The 24,063-nt window shown below is 45.3% G+C and overlaps 1 protein-coding gene across 1 annotated transcript in view; it reads left to right on the top strand.

Annotated features, from left to right (window-relative positions):
- FNDC1 (fibronectin type III domain containing 1) overlaps positions 1–24,063 on the top strand; it is a 77,505-nt gene that overhangs the window by 9,661 nt on the left and 43,781 nt on the right. The window contains exons 2-3 of the mRNA XM_080390599.1: positions 20,627–20,836; positions 22,464–22,562. Of these exons, the coding sequence (XP_080246725.1) occupies positions 20,627–20,836; positions 22,464–22,562 (309 nt within the window). The remainder of the gene's footprint in view (positions 1–20,626; positions 20,837–22,463; positions 22,563–24,063) is intronic.

The raw sequence follows: 24,063 nt of genomic DNA, 5'->3' as shown, positions 1-24,063 counted from the left end.
GATGGTTTCTACACTCTCCATTGAGAATGGAGGGAAGGAACCACCCATGTATGTGATGGTGGAGGGGAGGGAGAAGGCAATACAAGAGAAAAAAAGGTGTTTTTTTCTAGCACCAGCAGGGACAGGGGAAGGATATCAGCCCAGTAGAGAGAGCTGAGGTGAGAACTCATATAAGTGATGGACCTCAGGCTCTGGTGGGGGTAAGCATTAGAATAGCTGATGAGTTAATGTGAACGTTTCTGAATGAAGGTGGTGTGCGTAAGAGAGGGGGGATTATTTTTAGCAAGTTCCCGCCATTCTACCTGTTGCTTTCCTTGGGGAGAGACAAGTTTTTTCTTAAAACCAGAGCCTTGCAGAACAAGCTGCTAATAAATGCAATAAGGGTGGCAGAAATGGACCCTGCGAATCTAAAGATAAGAGCCTCCATGAAGTTAGCCATAGATTTTGCAAGATTTTTGGCAATGAGAAAGGAGCCGTTTGGCTTTTTCAGCAAGGGGGACCTCTTGCAAATATGTATTTTAAGCTGTTCATGCTGTATAAGTATACATTTCTTTTTAAAACCACTTTTTTTATCATTACAGCAGTCCCTTTAAAAAAAAAAAAGAAGGCAAATGAAACTTTGAAATGTCTGTAGGAGCTTTTGAGTAATTTGGGGCCCCTTTGTATGGAAGAAAATCATTGTGTTTCAGGAAGCTTTGCTGCTGTAGCAAAGTGTTTGTGCTACTGAATGGTAGCAGATGGCCAACCCAGAAGGCAGTAGCAAGTTTCTTAAACTACGTGTAAAGCAGTGCAAATTTCTTTGCTTTGCTAATAGCAGCCAGCCTTGGTTTGAGGGATCCAAGCTAGGGCTTAGGCTCTGCTGTCACTGCAGGGCTGGTGCCCCAGCATTGGCCATGCAGAACATCCAGACCCAGGCTGCCTGTAACTCTGTTGAGTAACATCTTCTTGCATGCCATGCAGGTCTAGTTGAAGTCCTGTGACTGTAGAAGATAGTACTGTCACGTTTGTTTTCAGCAGGAGCTCATTATAGATACTAGCTAACTTGGTGACAAGATGTTCAGAGCTTAAAAGCAAAGTGGGCAATGCTGGATGGGTGTTGCGGTATTTGAAAGCTTCCTTCCTCTGACCTGCACCAGTGCCAGCTCAGTCTCAGAGGGTCACCTAGCAGCAGTCAGAGAGTCAGTGCGACCTTCTTCCACATCTTCCACTTTGGGTGTTCAAACAATGATATGTGAATAGCACAAAATAGGAGCCCATGCACATTGGTAATGTATGGGTCTGGCAGGCTGCTAGCTGTGGCGTGTTGAAGACTCTAGAAGTCTACCATGGTCCTTCCTGGGACTTGCTGTACTGATTTTTGCAGAGGCTTTGTTGACTTGAAGGGTTGATTTTCTTCCCCAGATGTCCCCCTTGCTGTATATCCCACTGGGCAGGGATGCTATGTGCTGCTTGGGGAGAAGCTGCAAATTTTGCACCTCCACATTGGAGGCCAGTTCATCAGTTGCTTTGTAGATCCTTGTATTTTCAGTTCTAGATATCCCTGGGATAAACTGAGGAAGACGACATGAATTCTCTTCTACAAACCTGCCAAGCTGTGACTGCATCTTTTCGGTACATTCAGCAGCTTTTCAAGGGTAGTAATTGGCTAAAATCTTTGCTGGCCATCCCAGCTAGTAGCTGACAGACCATGACGTGTAAGATGTGGGGATTGCAGGGGGCTGCTGCCATTTGCCCCTGTCATGTCTGCTCAGCTACGATAGGATTAGTTGTAGAGTAATGTGTAATACAGCCCAGGGCTTTGCATGAAGACATTGCTTTGAATATGACTGCAGAGGTTTGCTTTTTGAAAATAAGGCGGCCATTTGTCAGTAATGAAAATCTGTGCCTATCTGTTTCTTATCTGAACCCAGCCTAGTGCAGAGCTGCTAAGAGTAGCGATAATACTGTTCTGGCCATTTCCTTGGCATGCATTTTATCTCGTACCTACGAGTTTTGCACTTTGGGAGACTTGGAGTGTGTGCCACCAGCTTCCCTTTACAGGGTACAAAGCTACATACGTACTTTCCGAAAGACTTTCGCAGTAAATACTGTGGAACAAATTTATTTAGGAGAGTCAGCGTTAGTGTTATTTAAGATATGAATTGCAAACAATTTTGTATTACAGCTGGATAAATAATGTTTTAGAGTTTTTTATTTGCATTTTTCATTAAGAGGAGGAAACAAAGACTGTGTTAATTTAGGATGTACTTTTACCAATCCCTGTGAAGAAACTTAATCTCTAGAGCTGCTAATGAAAGAGCGGACACCAATGCTGAGCCAGTGGTTTGTTCTTAGCAAACCTGTACATTTAGAAACACTCAAACTTTACTGATTTATGAAAGGTTCGCAATATGAAATAAAAATGGAGAGTTTCAATTTTTTTTTTTTGCTTCAATGCATGATGAAACTTGAATTCCTACTCTCTGACTTTGTGAGTCTGAGGCATCTTTGGCAGTTTCTAGTGGAAAGTTGAACGTGCACTTCAACTAGAGATGGAATGGAAAGACTTTACATAAACATGTGAATCCTCAGTACATTAAAAAATCTGTGCTACTTTACAGGGTAAGGGAGCAGGTTTAGATATATTGAGGTGGTTTTGGAGAGAGGTGAAGACCAGCCCCCCCAAATGCAAGTAACTCAGAGCCTTTAAGTAGGATGATTTGGTGAAGTCTGTGATACGCATAAAGGAATGAACCAAAAGCAGAGCCACACCACCCAGAGTGCCAACACCTTGAATCCAAAGCTAATCTTTGCTTCAGAAGTGTCTCACTGACTCTTTTTTTCTTTTTTTTTTTCTTTCTTTTTTTTTTTTTCTGTGAGTGAAAATTACAGTTTTCTGGGATTTTCAAAATCTGGGGTATCTGAAGAAGAGTTGAAGCCATGAGTTTTTGGCTTGTTGTGGCTTGGTTAACACTTGTTGCTGTTTCCACAAATGACTGATGTAATCCACTTGGTGGGTGTTAAAGTGCTCAAGGTGAATGGGTTTTTCAGAGGCTCTGTAGAGTGGGGATGTAAATGGGAAGGTGGCTGGGAGTTGTCAGTTCCCCCCGCCAACCCAAGACCCCAAATCAATGGAGAAGGTTAGCATTTGTCTCCTGCTTGGAGGATCTGCCATAAAACATCCCAGCAGCCAAGAGCTGAACAAGGTTTGGAAGCAAATTAGGTGTTTGAATAGGAGTATTTAATTAGAAACGCATTTCACATATAAAGTGAATAATATGAACTAAGCATATAAAGCTTTGTGCTTTATGGATGTGGGTAACCATGAGGCTGAAGTCAAAGCTGGTGCAGAAAGAGAGCTGTGCTCCCTGCTGTGACTTTCCATAAGCCTAGTCCCTATCTCTCATCAGGATAATTACATTTTCTTCAGCCTTTGAAGGAGCAGGGCCTCATTCTTCACTTGGCTGCCTCTGTAACGTGCCACTGATTTTAACGAGATCACACTAACATGAAAGCAAAGCAATGGAGTGAAGATTTAGGTTCATGAGAAGTAATCCAGGTGCACAGCATAAAGGTGCTGCCACGGTTTAGTTAGCCTCCTAATGAGCAGTGCAGTTTTAGTAGGTGTGTTTTCATTCTTGGAGATCTATGGCTGTACCCGCAGGAAGCAGGACAGAGGTTGGCTCACAGGAGTGCATGCTCTGGCTGTGACTCATGTCCCCTGCCAACCCACTTCAAAGCTAGCTCTGGCTGCTGGGATGCTTGGAGGGGGGCTGTGGTGGAGGGGATGCGTGACAGCCTAGAAACAATACTCTCTCTTTTTTTACTACCTTGCCTGCAGGCATCCTTTGAGGCCCACCTAGAGGAGAATAGGCTGGCTTACCTGCAAGCCATCTGTACAGGGGTGAGAATACGTGTGGGTAGGCTGCAATGTAGTGACTCCCAGACTCAGGTCCCAAGTCCAGACTGGACAGAGTGGCATCGTGCAAGCTCTATGCTGGTGTCAGTGCTGGAGAGAAGGGCATCCATGGACTTGTGATCCTGCACAGATGGGTCACCCTTCCTATCCAGCCATACCTGTCTGGCCATCAGCTGCAGATGAAGTGCCGGTTTCATCTTCAACTTAAAGCAAGATCTGCATATGTTCCTTTGTGTGGAAATCTCTAAAGCTTTCCCTCCGTGGCAGCTTCACAGAATATGAGAAAACCACTGAGATTAAGTCAGTCTGAGCAAATTTTTTGTCTTGTTCCATGTTTTCATGAAACCATCAGAAATTTCAGATAAATGGAGCAGTGCTAGCAGATGATGTCATTTCTTCCTACTGCCATGATGGACTTTACCGTGTGCATTTGTACCAGGGGTCAATTCTTTCTCATAGAAAAACATATAGACATTATGGCTCAGAAGTGGCAGCACTTGGTGTGGAAGTCAGTATATTTTACGAGAAGGATAATACCCATCCTGGTGCAAGCTTTGTGTTACCTTTGTGCCACCTTCTGCTCTTGTCGTGGACAAAATTGCCAGGTTGTTAGAGGAGAATGAGAGTGTTGCTGCTCATCACAGGTTGTGCAGCCAAAATCCTGCCTGGGGTCCAAGGGGCACCTCCAGTAGCCCCGCACCCCTGTCAGCCTTTGAACTGTTTGGGGCGCAAGCAGCAGACTGGAGCAGTGGGGAGCAAAGGGGAGCTCTGCTTTGCAGGGCCTTGCAGAGGAAGGGCCCTTTGAAACCCATGTGTTTGCTCTGGGCACCAGTGGCAGATCCTGCCCACACAGGCAGATACGCTTGTGTGTGTGTGCCCTTGGGTCTGCCCTGAGGAGCCATGGAGTTTCTCAGGGGGATCCTGCTGCCCTGGGAATCTCTCGTGGGATCATTTCTTCTCCTGCCTTCTCTTGCACTCCGAGAGAGCAATGTGAAGTGTGCTTAAAGTCACTTTCTCTCCACTCAGGGAAGTGATGCCTCTTGTTATACCAGTGGGCTGCTCTAACAACAGTTAAACTGTGCATCCAGGGCCAATGCAGTTAAAGACCCCAGGCTTTGTAGAGGCGGCCGTGAGAAGCACATAAAGATGATGCACACATGCAGGTGGAAGTCAGGGATGTCCCAGGAGTGACGTGGCTTCCAAGTATTCAGCACTGTATGGTGGAGTTCTCCTCTGTGGTGTCCATCTCTTCTCTTCAATGGACAATTTATTTTCAATACTTGATTTGACAGCAAAATATGCATTAAAAAGTACTATGAGTCAGGTGACCCTGATTTTAAAGAGGAGGCTAACCAAAACTATAGGTCTGTTAGCTTTGTGGCAACGTTATGTTTGCTCTTTGCTTTTCTGACATGGTTTTGAGGTATGGAATGCTTCATTTTAGACTGTCAGAAACACAGAAATTACCTCACTTTTGAGTAAATAAGGAATGTGAATATGAAAACAAGAACAAATTGGAGGTGAAAATAATGTAGAGGCTACAGTCATTAACAGAGCATGGAAAGACATAAGCTTTGAAGGGGTGTGTTTTGTTCCAAACAATGTCTTGCCATGGCATGAGTTGCTCGGTGCTGGGTTCACATTCTGATTTTCTCAGGCAGGTTTCCTTCCTGTCACTGAACTTCTGACTAGGGCTAAAGAACAGCCTATACAAAGATTGTCTAGAGGAAAACAAGTTCATTTAACTTCATCCCGTGCTTTTGTCATGTTTGTGATTGCAGTCAGATTAAATTCAGACTGCACCACTTAAAGCACCCTTAGGCTCTGATTTATCTCAGAAACAGGGTTTAAGATGTTGTAAGTTGATTTGTGCTATTCCTGCAATTGAATATCCACTGACGCCAAGGAATGTGAATTTCTTGCCCACTGGGAAGGTCTGAGCGTCATGGTAGCCGCCAGCTAAGACAGCCAGGAATCCTGCCTGGCAGTGTGGTATCAGCACTGGGAGACATGAGGTGTGTCACGGGGGAGAAGCACTAATACTCCCTCCTTCTGGAAGACCAGGGACTGAAGGGATGTGTGTGAAGGAATTGGCTGGGATCAATGGCTTTATCAGGCCTGTTGACAGCTCATGCTATTCCTCTTTGTCATGTGGACTGTGTAAAAGAAATAGGTTGGCTCTGCTATAAACATCCATTTTTAAGCCAGAAAAGATTAAAGTCAGTAGACAAGGATTAAAAGGATACCTGCATATACATTTGAAACTCACTCAAATATTACAGATTTGACATTTACTTGTTATCAAAAGCTTAAAGGCTGTAAGCCTCATTCTGCTGGTGGTGCCACCTAATCCAGCTGTGCTCTGAGAGTGACTGTTCACTGGGCTCTCGAGGAACAGCTGTAGTCAGAGTTGTGGCTCTCTCCTGCATGGAAAGACAAATCCTTACATTGTCAGTCATTTTATCAGTACCTCTGGCTAATACAGTTGAGCCGTGTCAAAGGGCACAATACACCAGCAAAAAATCATTTTTGCCAGATGAACTTTAAATACTCCAAATGTCAGCAAGCTAATAATATCAGGACCTTGAAAGATGCATTGAAGAGAATCCCAAAGGAAAATCAGAAAGAGCAGTTCTAGCAAGAAAAGCAGAGTAGTACCAATGTGAGTTAGTATTAGACAGCCAGGTGGAGGAGATGTATCTAGAAAAAGGGGTAGTTTGAGTGGCAGGTTTAAAAGCCACTTCCCAATACTGCTTTTGAAGTAGTGGTTTTAAAAACACTTCCGAAATGGGTCTGCCAAATGTTCAGCTCTTTCTATTTTTTCTTATTAGGGAGTGGAGAATAATTAAAGTTTTTATGACATACAAAGTACATTCTTCACTAAATGTCGCTCCATTTTCTCTTAGCAATTGAAGATTTTACTGTAGAAGGGTTACAGCTCTACATACCATACCTGATTTTAGAGTCTATGCAATTTCCATCCATCTCCACCTTGCCTTACGCTTGGAGGTTTTCAGGAGTCTGGTGCTGGAATGGGTTCATGTTTTATTCTCTCAGAAGTAGCTGCTCAGTTGAACAGTGGGCTGTAGGTCTCCAGAAACTGAAACAGTGGCCTGATGTAAACCATGTGTTTTGGAGCCCAGGCCGTGCACTTTGTGTGGGTGGTAGCAAGGAGCCCCAGGGGCCAGAGCTGTGCAGCCAGGAGAGCTCACAACCCTCCTGCTCAATTCTTCTGGACTGTCAGAGTGGCTTTTTTGTTGTCTTGGTGGACCTGAAGGAGCAATGACTCGATGCCCTTCCCTCCAGAGCGAGAATAGATTTCGAATAAGCTGGAGGCAGAGGGTGGTACCAAGGTTTCAGCTGGGAGTGCACCAAAGAGCTTTGGATAAAGTCTTGAGTCAAAGAACTCAAATGCATGCAGTGAGGGATATTTTTAAGTGTTTGTGAGACAGACGTCAGTCTCCAAGTGACGACCATAAGTGAAAAGTACACACTGTAGTGACAGAATTACGTAAAGTAAAGCAAAGGGGCTTTTCTTAAGGCATACCTCTCTGCAGCATCTCAAGAGGGGTGTGGAAAGGGAAAGCTTTCCTTTTTTAAAAATTGTAACAGTATTGCTCAGAACAGGATGGGGTTTGATGTTACTACTCTGGGGCCAGGTGGAGGAACTGTTCCCATGAATTTTTTGTTGCTTGGTTTATGCATGCAGCAAAGCACAGCTTACCGAGTCTCAGTTCTCTCCTGCTGACTGTCATGTTTTTATCCCTCTGTCATGCTGGCTGTTTGTGAAAGCTTATCAATGCCTTTTGTAGTTGTCATTCCGCAGGTATCTGAAGGTGGGCTTTAATCCATCCCTGTGTTTCTGTGCTTGGTACATTGTTGGTTTTGTCTGGGAATCTTGGCTGACAAGCCCTTCCCAAGGGATATGCTCCAGATAGCCACACTGATACAAATTAAGCTTTTCCATCTCCTGCAGTGACAGTTCAAGCCAACCAGTCAGACCTACACAGCAGCAGGTTTAGAGGTCAGCTCTGTCCTCATGGTGACAGACAAGAGGAGGATGTCCTGCCAAGGAATGTGCAAACTGAATACCTGTTGTCTCTGCCTCTCGTGTGGCTGCACACTTCATTGTTTTGATGCTGGTGTTCTTTGTAGTGCCCGTACCTACCTGATGAGCAACACGGTCACTGATTTCTTCTTGCAGTTTAAAGTTTTTGGCTGTATAAATACATGAGCAGAGTTAGATGAGCAACATCATGATTGGAAGCAAGTTACCAAGGGTGTAGTCTTCAGGGAGAACAGACAGACAATTAAAACCCAATTAATCAATGGAAAGAAGTGACTTCTCTGTCACCGTGTATAAGTCAGTTCCAGGTCCCTGTAGGGCATAGTATGGAAAAGCAATGTGACTCTTCTGTGCTTGTCTGTTTGAATCCGGCTTGGTTCTTATAGCTCAGAGAGGCACTAGTTGTTAATTATGAGATAATCATGTTCAGCTTGAGACACAGACCATCTTCAGTAAGCCTGGAAGGCTATAGTCTTTAAGCAGAGAATTTCCATAGGAAAAAGGGCAAATCTCTCCAAAAATTACCAAGGAAATAAATGAAGAGGCTTAGAGTCACCAATAGCAGATATGGTAAAGGGCATAACTAAATAATTTGTGTTTCACTACCCCTCTACAACACAAAGGAGAGGACCAACTCTTTTTATTGGAAAATTGTATTTTTGGAACCCATGAGAAGACTTAGGGTTTTATACAACACATAGGGTATCTGTGGAACTTATTGTTGGTATATTAAAATGAAATCAAAACATGAGCAGTTGAAAGGGAAAGATATTTTTGTAATTTCCTGAATACACTGAATTGCCTGGGAGATCTGAGGAATTGGGTGTGTTATATAGAGCAGAGGACCGCTGGTAACTCCTCAAAAAATATGTGGATTCAGTAGGAGGTGTTTGCAAAGATTTTGCCAGTGCTCCTCCTGGGAACTCCAGTATCCATTTAGCATTACATTTCCAGGCGTGCCTCAGTCCCCAGGTGTTGTGATACTTCTCCTTTTTTCTTGCTCTGAGATAATGTTTTCTAGATCTCTTACTGTCTTTATAATTCTCCTCTTGACTGTAGTCAGTGGGTCTGTATATGTCTTAAAACATAGGGACTGGTGTGGTGGGTTGACCCTGGCTGGACACCAGGTGCCCACCAAAGCTGCTCTGTCACTGCCCTCCTCAGCTGGGCAGGGGAGGGAAGATACAGAGAAAGGCTCAGGGGCTGAGACAGAGCAGGGAGAGATCACTCAGCAATTACTGTCACAGGCAAAACAGACTCTACTCAGGGAAATTACTTTAATGTATTGCCAATCAAATCAGAGTAGGATAAATAAACCCAAACCTTAAAACCACCTTCCACCTCCCCCCCCCTCCTTCCCGGTCTGAGCCTCCCCCGCGGTTTCTCTCCCGGCTCCCCCAGCAGTGCAGGGACACTGGCATGGGGCTGGGGTCAGTCCCTCACACGCTGTCCCTGCCGCTCCTGCCCCCTCAGGGGGAGGCTCCTCACACCCTGCCCTGCTCCAGCCCGGGGTCCCTCCCACGGAGACGGTCCCCCATGACCTGCCCCAGCGTGTGTCCCCGCGGGGTCACAGCCCGGCCAGCAGCCCTGCCCCGGCCTGGGCTCACCCCTCCGCGGGGCCACAGGCCCTGCCAGGAGCCGGCTCCAGCGCGGGCTGCCCACGGGTCACAGCCTCCTGCGGGCATCCCCCTGCTCCGGCGTGGGGTCCCCACGGGCTGCGGGGGGGATCTGCTCCGCCGTGGGCTCCCGGGGCTGAGGGGACAGCCTGCCTCAGCCTGGGCTTCACCGCGGGCTGGGGGGGAACCCCTGCTCCGGGCCTGGAGCCCCTCCCACTCCTCCTTCTCCACTGACCTGCATGTCTGCAGGGTCTCACATTTGCTCACTCCTTTCTCCTGAAGATGTTGTGGGTTTTACACACACACACACATGCACAGACACACAGACACACACACACGGACTCAGCCTTGGACATTGGCTGGTCCATCTTGGAGCTGGCTGGCATGGGCTCCATCGGACACAGGGGAAGCTTCTGGCAGGTTCTTACAGAAGCCCCCCCTGTAGCCCCACCAACTACCAAAACCTTACGCCACAAACCTGATAAATCTGCCTATAGGACACAGTTCTAACAGCAATGAGTTTTCACTGCACGGTAGAGTAGAATAATCTCCAACTGATCCAGACAGGATTATATTGATTTTTTTCGACAACATCGCATTGTTATTTTGGTTAATCCCTGAGCAGCTACAGCCACCAGATCCTTGTCTTGAAATCTTTGTGTGGTGTTCTCCATTTGATGTTTGCTTCTTTATGGTGTCTTTTCTTGATTTTTCCAATGTGTGTTGTCTGTTCTAAATTTCATCTGTGAGTCATATATCTGTGTTCTATATCCATGTATATGTAACTATAGGAAAATGTTAAGCCTGCAAGCATATGCATATTACTAGTATGTCTTTATTATCATATCTTATTTTTCACAAATGTTAGTGTTAAAAAGCCTTCAACAATAGAAGTTTAGGCAACTCCAAGTTAAAATTGGAGTCTTGTCCCCACAGCGGTGCTGAAGTCTGTCCCAGAGAGGCTGGGAACGTCAAGTCCTCTGTCTGCATTAGAGGGAACAGCCCATCACTGTTTCTGCAGCTGAGCTCATGGAAGCCAGTTGGTGTGGTTGGTTAGTTAAGTAAAAAATCAGTTGCGGGTAAATGTTAAATTGTTATCGTGATTTATGGACCAACTACCAGGCTCTTTTTCATGGTCTGGAATAGTATTTAGAATTATTTTTGCTGGTAGATACTATCATAGTAAAAGTATGTCCATTTATCATTTTGGATGTGTTGGGAAAGGCAGGGATGAAACTGTTGTCTGTACAGATGTGGCATCCCACAGAGCCGTGCTGCTCACAGGCCTTCTGCCTTGTTCTCCAAGCTTACTGAGATAAGAAAACATCTTGTTTCAAGGCATGTGTTTGACAATGGAGATGTGAAGCTTACCAAGGAGGTCACAGACTAGTTTTGACTTTGAACATGATTGCTTTGCCATGCATGGGGTGAATGGAGGTAATGACCAGAGTCAGGGTGTGAGAAGGGGATCTGTGATGGAAAGTATTTTGAAACAAGCTGGTTGTGGCCCCTTTGTCCTCCTGCCCCTATAGAGATGGTGAGGTCAGCCATGGTCAGGGCAACCCTGCACATTTGCCAACTGGTTTTGCCTGCTCTGTCCCTGCAAGGAGCCTGGGCTGCAAAGCTGATGTCACTCCAGTGCCACCTTTCTTCCAACTCAGTGAAGAGGCAGGTGTTGGACAACACCCTGGATGGAGGCTTGCAGACCAGGGCCACAGCTGTGGTGTGCTCTCACAGCCCCTTTGGGGTTGCTGGGAGTTTTTACATCTATGTGCTTTCGTCACTGGAGAAGCTCGTATTGGGAAGTGTCCAAAGGCAGCAGGTATGAGAAAGGAGAGTAGCCCAGGCTTGGTGGGCTCCCTTCAAAGGGTGCTGATGCAGAAGAAAACCTGTGCATGGTCGTCAGTGGGAGAACGCGAAGCCTTCAATAACTCGGTTGTTTTTAATTCATAATACATGTATTAATGGTGTAGAAACACGTTGTTGAGTTTGGAAAATGCCCTAGTCCTACTGTGCGTAGCATTCAGAGGGCTTTTCAAAGGGAGCTGGAAACTTCTGTTGATGCTGTCAATTTAAAGAATGTCCTCCGGATGCCAGGTAACTCCTCTACAGATGTATAATGAATCGCTTCGCTTAAATCAGACATTACCCTTGGATACTGGTCCCCTGCCCAAAACTCCTGGCCAGAAACCGGTGAATTATGGCGCGCTTTCCATTGTGCTTTGCAGAAACTGAAGTGTTCCAGTCCCCAGTTTCTGTGCCAAGCAGAAGTGTGGGGAAATGTGCTGAGCGATTACTTTTTTTTTCTGTGAGAAACAAAGGATTTATGTGTTTGCCTCCACTGCTTTAACTGATTGGCTTATTTTCAGGAGAAGATCTGATGCTGGGTGTATAAATTAGTGGCATTAAACAAGTTGGTTAGCTCACGTAGGGGCAAGGTTGATGGTGCATTTTAAAATGCGAGGGGACCTACCAACCCCGTAAGCCTGAGGCTGGATTTGTTCTCCCATTTCAGTCCTGCTTTCTTTGATAGTATACTTATGCTTTTACGCATTACCTGCTGCAATGCTACAAAGATCCACAGTAGCCCCAGTGCTATGCTTGTGCCATGGCTGGTCTGAAGTAAATCATTGAGCCCAGAGTCTTCTGGAGTTGGAGCAGTCAGCACTTCTTGGTTCAGAGGGCCACATCAGCACTGTTTAAGCTGGCTCACTGACCGCAGGAAATATCTTTGCAGAGTGAACTCTTCTCAGGATGGCCCCAATCCAGCCCTCATTGAAACTGGTGGAATTGCTCCTATTTTCTCAACAGAGCTTGGATCAAACTGTCAGCTTGAAAAAAAATTAATACCCAGTAATTCTCTGCCAAAGTGACACGGTGCATCAATTTTGGGGTGGAAAACAAGTATCTTCCTGTAGTATTCTGTCTGTCCTCTTTCTTCTTTACTTATCTGCTGATGTGACTTTCATATAGCTGTATGGAGATGTGTAACGGTGAGAGTATGTGAAGGCAAGGAGCAAAGCAGCCACCCTGTGTGCACTGCTGGATGAGAAAGGTGGGGTATTCTCTTTCTCTTGTGCCTCTCAGTTATGGTAAAATGCCATTTTTCTTTTCCTGTTCATGAATAACAACTGAAAGCCTGGACTTGACAAAGGACTACAGAGCTTTAGATGCCTGGCTCTGCTAGTAAAGCTCTACTTTCTCCTTTTTCAAATACACCCTGATTTGTAATCTATTTCAAATTAGGTGAACAAATAAAATGATGTATCGGAATTGTCCCAATCCTTAAAGCCAATGCACAAAGTGATTTACCTGCTGGAAGATGGTAGAAGACCATGTGGAAAACAACACCCTTTGCAGGCATAAAGAAGGGATGCATGATCACGTTGCAAAGTATTTTTGAATGCAATACACTTTTTCCTGATGAAAGGCTGGCCATGATACAGACCGTGCCTGAACACTGCCTCCTGAGTGTGGAGCTTTTCCTCCCTGGCTTCCGTGGTGCCTCCTGTGGGGCTGGTGTCCCTTAGTCTTGCTGCACCCCTGGCCTGTCTCAATTTCACAAGTTGAACAATGGCAATTATAGAGGTGCCCTAGGATCTGTTTGCCACGTGCTATAGATTTGAGTGTCACCACTTAAGCAGTTGCCTTTAGCAGAGGCTGACACAGTAGGTTTTAGGAGTGTGGATGTGTACAAAGGGTCTTACCTCACAAATGGAATTAATTTTAGAGTTGCCAGCTGAAGAATCAAAATGTAGTGCCTCTTTTTTTTTTCTGTTCACTTGTTCACTATCATTTTTTGCTACATACAGTACAGCTGATATCTTGATGGTGGTGGTAGGGCTTGGACACTTATGAGAGTGCATGGTATACAAGAGTGTTACATCCCAAAGGAATATCTAGGAACCACAGCTGTCTGAGGTACTTTTCTAGCCCTAGTGTTGGGTTTTGGGAGGGATGCTGCAGTGTGTTCGTAAACCCAGTTGCTCAGCTCTGAAACTGTATTGCAGATTGACAGTGGTGCAAGGTTATTATCTCAGAGGACAATTGGTTGTGCTTAGAGAGCAGTTAAGAGCTTCTTAAGACAAGGATCTCCTCTTTCAGGAGGGTGAATGAACTGAGCAGTTTGGCACATTTTATTTATCTTCCATACTGTTTTGTCTGGTAAAGCAACAGTAGCCTCAAATCCAGGGTAGAGTCAATCAGTTGCATTTGATGCTTAGAACTTATTTTTAAAAATGAAAATAATAAAAAAACCCAGAACACACACACCCCCTGGAAAAAAAAAGGGGGGGTGGGGTGGGAGGGGAGCAAAAAATCCCACCAGTTTGCTGTTGCAGTGTAGACTATGATGATTTTTGGTCAGGTTGCCCATGGCAGGATTTCATTTGCCAGCTGACATTTTTTGCCTTTTCTGTTGAAGGCAGTTCATCACTTTCTGATGAGTTCATTCTCTTTAAGCAGCTACAGCTTCTCTCTTCAAGCTGTGACTTTGCCCGTGGCTGGGTCACTGTGCTTAGCCTCCCAGACTTCTGCCTGAAGTGAAAAGAGAGGTTGGTAGATTTTTATCGACTATATGAATGTTGTATACAGACTGTGCCAAGTATGTGTTCTCTCTGCAGCGGAATGTGTTTTATAGGTCCAGTTTTCCAGTACTGAAGTAATGGCACACAGAAGGAAAATGTAGAAAAGTTTTTGCTGACCAGAGAGGGCAAAAGCAGAGATTTTGTATCTAGACTTGTGGTGGTAAATTGACATGCTTGATTTTTTGTGACCTCATATTTCAAATACTTTATGCACTTATGTATTAATAGGTTTATGTTGCTTGGGATATTTTTACCCGCAGTTATGCTATATACTAGGGGTCAGTACTTCCCTTTTCTTCTGGAGCTATTTTGTGTTTTCCTTTGCTAGATAATTGATGAGGCACTCTGAAGAATCTGTGATTTGGCAAGTGCAAGTTGCCTCCTTGTGTGGTTGTTTAGAGGATGTTTTACCCTCAGCTTAGACCTCATGCTCTCTCCTTACATCATTTGTAAAATGTTCTCCCACGGTCCTGAAACTTTGGCAACATTAGTGTACGTTTCAGCTGCAAAAAGTCAATACTGAGGCTTTAATCAGCCCTGCATTTGGGGGGCCAAGATAATATATACAAATTCTTGTAGCTGTAGGTAATGTTGGATTTCTAAGCTGAAGAAAGCACAAGGGAGTGACTCTTTCTCATTTTCCAGAGCATAGAAAAGAATTTTGTTTTATTTTAATTGCAGGTAGCTCTTCAGATGAGGTCTGAAGATGTTTACCACTTGATTTTGTTTGGCCAGAGCAAAGGTCCAGAGAACCGTTGAATCAGTTTTAGAACAAAAAGTGAAAAAAAAAAGAAGTAATATTTACAACAGTAAGTAGTGGGGAGATGGGGAAGAATCAACCTTCATTTCAATCAACCACTTGGTAGCTGTTCCCCAAATTTATTGGGAAAAAAGGGATTGGGAGTGGATGCATCTGAAGGCTTAGCTTTTTCATTGCTTCTGATTTGGGACTTCATCCAGTTTGCTGAAATCCAGCTGAGTTCCTGGTGTGCCAGAGTAGGTGTTAAACAGGGAACAGACAGCTGCCGTGCTGTATGCTTTCATAAAGGTCATATCTACTGTCTCTGATAGGAGAAGCCACAGGCACTATAGTAACTATCAGCTGTGCAGCTTTCATGCTTATCCAAAATCTTACCTGTTAGGGCCATCTTCTGCAGAGGATTCAGGCAAACTGCCTATGTTTAGACCATCGCACAAGGTAGGGAGAGATGCCTGGCAGGATCAGACTGCACTCCAGGGAAGTGATGGAAATGTTCCCTACTGCTCAGGGACCCTAAAACCCACTGGTGTCCTGGGACATACCTGGATGCCCATTTATCTGAGTTGGACTCAGCTGGCCTGGATGGAGCCGTGGTATGAATGCTGGGAGTGAACAGCAGTGCAATGTATCCATCCTGTGACATGGGGATGTGTTATGCCAGGTCATGAACAAGATACTGAGGTTTCTGTTTGTGCTTGGTCCTCCTGTTGGTAAATCTGCCAATTCTTGCATCACTCCCCCTCTGTGGGGATGAGGTTTTATTTACAGATCTCTGCACCACTGATGCTGAGATTGGTGTACTTGCATTTCTAGTGGATATTTGATCTTAAATGGGGCGATTTTTATTGTTGCATTAATCTGTTTGGAGAGAGCTGAAGGATATGTGCAAGGTCCTGTTGAAGATGGATGAAGCCACAGCATCCAGCTGTCTCTAATCCGTCCCTCATTTCCACCTATGCTATTTGACTGTTAGCCTTTTCTCAGTTTCAGTACTAAGTTTCTTCCCTGTCTGTATGAGATTTCCTTGTGTGTTCCTATTCCCATGTTGTCACCATTAATATTATAGTAGCTCTTTCACTGACTTTGATCTTCCCTGTTTCAACTTCTCCTTTCCACACCCCTTTTCTTGGACCTTTTCTTGTCTCACTTGGTCTAGGGTTGAAATGATACCTTGATTTTTCAAAAGGTTTTGCTTTCTTTAGCCCAGCATGGCAAAAAAATCCACTTTGTAGTCTCGTGAGCAGTTTCAGATCTTGCAATCTCCAGGTTCACATCCAGCACCTAGATATGCAGTGAAGGGGATCCTAGTGATGTAGGGAGGTGATGGGATGTGTCCTCCTAGTGCTTGACCTGTGCTGACAGCATCATCCAATTCTTTTCTTGTTAGCTGTGAGCTATTCAAGACTGTTGTTCCTGGACAGTTCAGTGTCCCCACAGAAAGGGCCTACTTTGGGAATTGAATAACTTAAATGATGCAGGGGATTTATGTGTTCCTCCTCCCACCACTTCCCTGATGAGCGTAGCTTTTTTGGTACAATGTTTTTGGTTTTTTTAAAGATGAATGAGCCTAGCCAGCGGGACCAGACTCTGGTCCTTAGGACACAGTGAGCTTTTCTTGTTGCTCAGCCTCCACGGCCCAGGGTTATCCTCCCTGTGGGAGTCCCGTCTATTTCCTGGAGCCAAGATGTGAGCAGGAGACCAGGGCAGGAGCGTGCCCAGGTGCAGGGGCTGTGATGGCAGGAGCCGGTGACTTGCTGTCCCGTGGGGCACTTGAGGAGTGGCAAATGCCCTGACTGGGGAGTGCTGGCCTTACGGCGGCGCGGCTGAGCCCGGGAGGACAGCAGCCCTGTGGGTGCTCATACGAGGTGGCGTGAGCCCAGCTTCTCCTTCCTCTCTGTGGTGGGGGTCAGGGCCTTCAGCCTCAGCCCAGCCCAGGCTGGTGGCTCCTGGGCTGTGGGCTACAGCAGGATGGGCCAGCTCCTCCCGCTGCTCTTTGTTTTTAATGAGAAATCTCTTTCTGTCAAGCCTGGCACAAACTTCATATGAAGTGCTACTGTGAGGAAAGTAATCGAAGCCTTAGAAAGCCCTGGGTTTAAAATCTCAGCTAATCCCCTGCATTCAGCATCAGGGTCGATCAACTTCTCTTTGCCTAAAGCCACATTTGTTTTAGCTTGAATACTTTCCATATGGCTCTCTGGCTGGGCTGGTTCCTTTTCTATCCTTTGTCCCTTACAACGGTCTATTTTAATTCCAGTTGGAAGCTGTGGCTTTGATTGGGGGAGCAGAGCTGATGGGCTTCGCTGTCCCTCCTGGCCACCCCGGGCCCGTGGGTATATGGGACATTGGGAGGAATCCCAAAGGGTGTGCTTGCACCGCGGCCGGCCAGCCGCAGATCTGGGAGAGCTGGCTGCTCTGGGGGAGGCATTCCTCCCCTCTGGCCAGGGCTGGGCTGCTCTGTAGAGATGCTGAGATCCGGGGAGGTGGTGGCTACCTATGGCCCATGGGCTACAAGGAGAGGCTGCAGCAGCGGGGCTGGCCCAGTCTGACAAACGGGAGGAGAGGGCAGCATCGCACAGCAGCCAGTGGCTACTTGCTTGGGGGCTGCAAGGAAGCCACTTCTTGGTGGTGGCACACCGTGTGTAATGCCGTAATGCTGGGCAGCAGCCACGAGTTGCTGTCTGGGAGGTTTGGACTGGACATTAGGAAAATGTATCAGAAGCAGCGTGGCCAGCAGGACGAGGGCAGTGATCGCCCCCCTGTACCCGGCACCGGTGAGGCCGCACCTGGAACCCTGTGTTCAGGTTGGGGCCCTCACTGCAAGGCAGACACTGAGGTGCTGGAGCGTGTCCAGAGACGGGCAACGGAGCTGGGGAAGGGTCTGGAGCACAAGTCTGATGGGGAGCGGCTGAGGGAGCTGGGGGTGTTTAGTCTGGAGAAACGGAGGCTCAGGGGGCACCTTCTTGCTTTCTGCAACTACCTGAAAGGACGTTGTAGCGCAGTGGGTGTCGGTCTCTTCTCCCAAGTAACAAGCAACAGAGGAAATGGCCTCAAGTTGTGCCAGGGGAGATTCAGATTGGATACTAGGAAAAACTTCTTCACCCAAAGGGTTGCCAAGCATTGGAACAGGCTGCCCAGGGAAGTGGTTGAGTCACTGTCCCTGGAAGTATCAGTTGTGTAGATGTGGCATTTAGGGACATGGTTTAGTAGTGGACTTGGCAGTGCTAGCTTAATGGTTGGACTAGATGATACTAAAGTTCTTTTCCAATCTAAACTATTCTATGATTCTGTGATAAAAGCCTTTGCCCTGGGCAGCTGGTGCAGCACTGAAGCAGGTCCACAGGGAGGCTGTGTGATGTCCATCGTGGGAGGTTTTGAAGACTGAGTTAGGGAAAACCAAGGCTGGTCTCATGCACTGTTGGAGATAGTTTGTCTTTGAGCAAGAAGTTGAGAAGAAACCTCCAGGTGTCCCATCCAGCTTGAATTTTGCCCTCTTTCAGTCCTCCATGGTGGTGCTGTGAATGAAGGCTGTGTGTCTACATCAGGGGTCCTCAAACTACGGCCCGCAGGCTGGATAAAGTCCCCCCAGGGTCCTCAATCCGGCCCCCGGTATTTACAGACACCCCCCCCCCCGGCCCCGCCAGGGCTGGGGGGAAACCAAGCAGCCGCAGATGACCTCCTGCCACTTCATGCGCGCGCCAGCCCCCTGTTTAAAAAGTTTGAGGACCCCGGGTCTACAAGATCAACAACTAATAGGCTTTTGAAATCTGTGTTGAGCAACTGCTCAGGAGAGCAAGAAAAAGAAACCATGGGGAGCAGGTGTTTTTTTTTAATAGAGTGCATGACTGAATGTTCCTTGGAAAGTGGTCATGGAGCCTTATGAAAGCAACCATATTCATTGTATAGCAAAAAGCGTTTATTGTTTGTTAAACACTTAGAACCAGATCCACTGCTGTGATCCAGCTAGTATACACTGATCTGGCAGCACAAGGTGTCTGTGAAACCAGCTTAATTGGCTGATTAATCTGGTATAGAGCTGCTTCATTTTGCTAGGGTGGTGAAGAGCAGCCAGAAGAGAGAAGCTGGTGAAGTCCATGTAATTAAACCGATGGTCTGTCTCTCTGTAGGCAAAATAAAAAGGCAAGATTTACTGTGCTGAGCTGCTGGCCAGTGTTTCAGTAGAAAAGCAGAATTCCCTGGGAGTGTGTGGTTCTCTGCATAAGTTGTACAGCTCATCAGCACTGAAACATTGCGTTTCTCACATGGATTTCAAGAGAAGCTCTGCAAACAGCTTTTGAGAGTCACTATGACCCCTTCCAAAGTGTAATTTAACAGAAGAATGCTTGTTGGGACTGCATCAGAAGATGCAACCTTGTCAGCAGATCAGGATCAGCGAGCAGTTTGGTTAAAGAAGGTGTCACTGAGCAGAAATACTGGGAAAGGACCTGCTTTTGGTGTATATGAGGACATGCAGACATCAATACATACTTAAAGTATCAAGTTTAAGTGCTGTCCTGAATAAATACGAGCTCCTGAACTGGTGCTGAAAAGAACCTCTCACTATTGCTCTGACAGGGCATACTTTGGTGCGTTGTCTTTCATTGTCCTTCCAGGTGTCTGGCAGCTGTTGCTGTCCCAGTCTCTTGTTCCCTTGACATTGCTGTGATTGCAATGACTGGCTTAGCCAGAGAGTGAGAGGGTTTGAATATAGTGTGTAACCTCTGTGCTGGCAGGTTCACACAACCTTGTGCTTGGTGGCATGACATTGCTAGAGGAGACTGAGAGACCTGCTTTGAGTGCAAAATGTAAAAGATGAGAGGCAAAAATTGCTACAAGTGTGGGAGATCTCAGTCTTGTCTGGTGCCACCAGCACCTTGCTTCCTTCTGTCTGCTCTGCTTGCAGACTGTGCAGTAGCAGAGGGCAGGTCATATGCAATGGAGAATGCCACACAAACTGTAAATGCCATTCAGAGCAACCAGACTGGTTGCTTGAGTAATCTGTTGCATCAGTATCACTTCTTAAAAGAACACTGCCAACTTGCCAGCAAATGTAAAAATGAATGACTTGTGTAAGGTACCTGTTAGAGTGCTGGATGCTCAAGGGATTGTATAATGGGAGCTTGGGAAGTCAAGAGTTGAAGCATGTGCAGAACAGACCTGTTAAATACAAGAGCAGAAGCGTTAATGATGGGTTTAGGGAAGAACCTGCTTTTAATGTGGATTGTTTCTAAAAGAAAGTTTAAATGTAGTGAAACTATTCTGTGCTTCATTTTACACTGACCTTTAGCACTTGCCAACAAACTAATGTACTGGTATGCCTGAATTAGAGAAAGGGGATTTTTATTTTTATTTTTTAAAGGAAAAGATTAAACAGGAAAGCTATGAGACATCCCCAGTTTCTGGCAGGAGTCCTTGTATTACGATATGTTTTCACTGTTGGTGTCTTGCACCAGTCTGTCTGAAGAGCCTGGGAAAAGACACTATTAAGTGTTATATATCCCACTTAGAAAACTTGTTACTGTGGTTGGGTTTTATAGCAAAATTATTTTTATAATTATGCCTATAAATGTCTATAAAATTATGCCCTTTATCCTCATGTTATTTAATAGATGTGCTTGCAACAGACATATTGGGCTGCTATATATGTCATGTGCTTCATAATAACTGTGATCGGGTTTGTGTGTGTTTGCTTATTTTTTGAAGAGAAGGACATGCCAAACAGACCTCTGAGAATGCGTGCCCAGTCTCCAGATGGCAAGTTACCTTTTCGGTGGAAGCCACCTTATGGAGCAGGCTTCAGGGGTCCACGCAGCAGATCCCAAGGTTACCTGCGTGGGTATGGAGAGAGCAGCCGAAGGATGAGCTATGCTCCGCTGCTGCAGGAGCGACAAAACCAGGAAGCGAGAAAACTAGGTGAGTCAGATCTCCCTGATAGCAACTCGCTGGTCTAGCACACTTCTGTAATCCCCTGTGGCCGCTAGGTGATCACAGATCACATGTTGTAGCCATCAAAATTACTTCTTTCTATAAATGAAAATGCTCACTATAATTGTGTTCTGTAACATGTTCTTAACAGAAAAATAGGATGACCAGGGTAGAAAGTGTAGCAGAACTTGATGCTGTGTTAAAGACACCATGTGCAAGTACTCATATTAACAGCAGAGGGAGGGGCTGGGGAGAAGAGCCATAGCTGATTCTCCTTGCATGTGGTGGGACCTCTCTGAAGTCTGTTGTTTCTTGTCCCCTTCTTATTCTTTGTGTCCATATGTTATTTCAGGCCCGTGGAGAAAAGTAATAACGCATTAATTAAATCTATCCATACTTACCATTAAAACTGTTTCATGCGCCCCACACTAGAGTGTTAACACTCATGCATCCATGTTCTCTCCAGTTCCTTCGTGAGGTCGTGGTCACTAAGGGCTCTTGAGATCATCAGGTTGGCCTCTTCTGTGCTCGCTGTCCTGCTGTGCTGTGATGGTTTGCACTTGTGCCCTAGATCACCTGCCCTTGATTTGAAGGAATTCCCATCTAATGGTGTCAGTGGGGTTTGCAACAGTTTTATATCCCCAGAGGCTGAGCATTTCCCTTTGCACTGTTTGTGTCACTGCCTGTGTTGTGGCTGACCTGTCCCTGTCCTGCTGCCTGAGCTCCTCTCGCCTGAGCGGGCACTAGGTCTGCACTCCTGAGTCTTACTTTGCTCCTGTACTGTTTGGGTGTGTTTGCTCGAGGTTAGGCTTCTTTCTCTCAAAATCTCTCCTGTAGGCTGAAAGCCTGTACCACAGGTGGTCTGGTCTTGGGTTACAAAATGGGTGATGATTGGAAAATTCCACATAGCTGCCAGAATTCCTAGCTTTGCAATGTAGTTTCCCCTTCTGCTTTGCAGGTTTTGTATGAAATGCATATCTTTATCTCTGTTTCTCCAAAGAGAGGGAACTCCTCAGTCACCTTTATCAGTTACTCCCCCTTTTCCTAAAAGGAATCTCTTACTTCTCATCCCTTCTGTGGTATTCACCTTTTCACCTTTCTGTGCACCACTCACAGAGGGAACACTCTTGTCTGATGCCCAGCTTGTACCACTGCTCTGCAGGTTGAGAGCCTGTCCAGGCAGTACAAAAAGCAATGGAAATCTTGTCACAGACTTAGTGGAAGTTCAGTAATTAACTTAATCTTGATGAGAAATACTGTGAAACATGATTTGGAGCATCTGCTTCTTGTTTTCATTACTTTTATAATATGTTTTTTTTAAGAAGGAGAACAAATGTTTAAATAAAACTATCAGGAGAAAAACTCAATCCTAGAATATAGGACTCCTGTAATGGTCTTTTCATGTTAATAATTTGCTTTCCTGTTTCTAAAATACCAAATTTACTGTTCTTACTGCATGCATATAGAACCCTCTGACGTAAGTGCTTTGACTCTAGGTAAATTAACTTTCAAATAAGCTTCTCCTTTTGTATCTCAGAAAAGAATAAACCAGAAAAGAGCAAAACTTTTTTTCAGTGAAAAAGGTTACAGTGTGTTTTTCCCCCTGCATGTACAGCCTCTGAGTCAGTTCATGTGGTTTCACTGCCATCAAGGAGTTCCCAAGGACGGAGCCAACCTGTCTACAGGTCATCCTTAACTAAAAGAAAAATCACAGGTATGTTTCTTTCACATCTGCTGTCAGTTCATGGAGACATTTGAATGCAGTGAGATAGCTTTGTGATTTTAGACTGCAGTCTTTTGTTGCTGGGACGGTTAGGTTTTTCTCTGTGTGTTAGAGCTTGATAGGTGTCTCCAATTGCTTCTCTAATTCAAGCAAAGCTAATAAAATGATACAGCTCTGCACCATGATTGGTTGGGTTTCTGGGTTTGGGGGTTTTGTTTTCGGTTTTGTTCTTTGGTTTTGGGTTTTTTTTGTTGTTGGTTTGTTGGTTTTTTTAATGTCCTCCTCTCTAGCTATTGGGAAACATTATCCACTGCAATAACCACATGAGAAGACTTGATTAAATCAAAGCTAGGACCTCCACAATGGTATGCGTTCTTGTCAGATCTTCACCCCCTTTTCTGAAGGGTTGATTTCCAGAAGCCTAAACCTGGTCAGCAGAAGTTTTCACTTTCTTTTGGAACATACTGCTGCCAAGATTAAAAAGCATTCTGAGTCATCTCCATGCCAGCACCACTTTGTCATCCCCTTGCACAGCGATCAGAATATCGTGGGGGTGGCAGAGTGGTTTGGATATTTTGATGGTGATGGAGAACACCCTTGTCAGAACTGAGAACTATAATATACTGAAATCCCACCTCACACCTTCTCTGTGGAGGTGATACCATCCATTTCTCATGTTCACTTTCTCTCTTCAGGTGCTCCCATTGCAAAACTTTGTGAATAGGTCCACTAAGCCACGTATGAGCAGTAGATGGGTCCTCTCAGCCACTTTTGCGTAGTAACTGTTTGCCTTGGAAAACCTGAAATTTTATGAGAACCCTCTACATTAAGAACTTGATTGGAAGAAGTGATATGTGCTTTCCTGCTGCCTGCCTTCTGTGTGGGCAGTGCTGGGTTTCAGTGTAACATGCCACCTGCTGAAGAGAAGGGCAATCTTTCCCTGGACTTCAGTCATATATCAGTAAGGTCCCCAGAGGATGAAATCATACTCCAGACTTTACTGGCCCCTTGTCTTTCCTGACACATCAATATTTTTCCAGTGTTACTCTTCTGTAAATCTTGGGCTGGAAGGTTGCACTTTGTGCATTCTGTGCCTTTGGGAGACTTGGGAATGGTCACTAACAGGAAGAGTAATAAATCTTTCATGGCGTGGTAGATAGACTAGACTGGAAAAACTGACGGACAGAGAAAAAGGAGCATCATCAAAATGAAAAACCTCAAAGAGCAAATTAGTTTCACTTAATTTTTAAGTTTTTAAACTACTTGCAAAAGAAATTCTGGTATGTCAAAACAGCCCACTTCAATGATTTTGTTTTTTTCATTCAAATTTTAAATTATTTTTGCCTTATATACCATAAAAAATGAAAAGCTGAACTGAAACAACCTCTTTGAAGCACTCAAAAATGTAAAATATGCAGGAATTCTTGTGAGGAATTTTTGACAGTCCCTGGTTTTATTGCCCTACAAAATGAAACAAATTTTAGAATCTCAA

The sequence above is a fragment of the Falco punctatus genome, assembly GCF_963210335.1.
Source record: "Falco punctatus genome assembly, chromosome: 5".
Taxonomy (NCBI): Eukaryota; Metazoa; Chordata; class Aves; order Falconiformes; family Falconidae; genus Falco; species Falco punctatus.
This window is presented reverse-complemented; position numbering and strand designations above follow the sequence as displayed.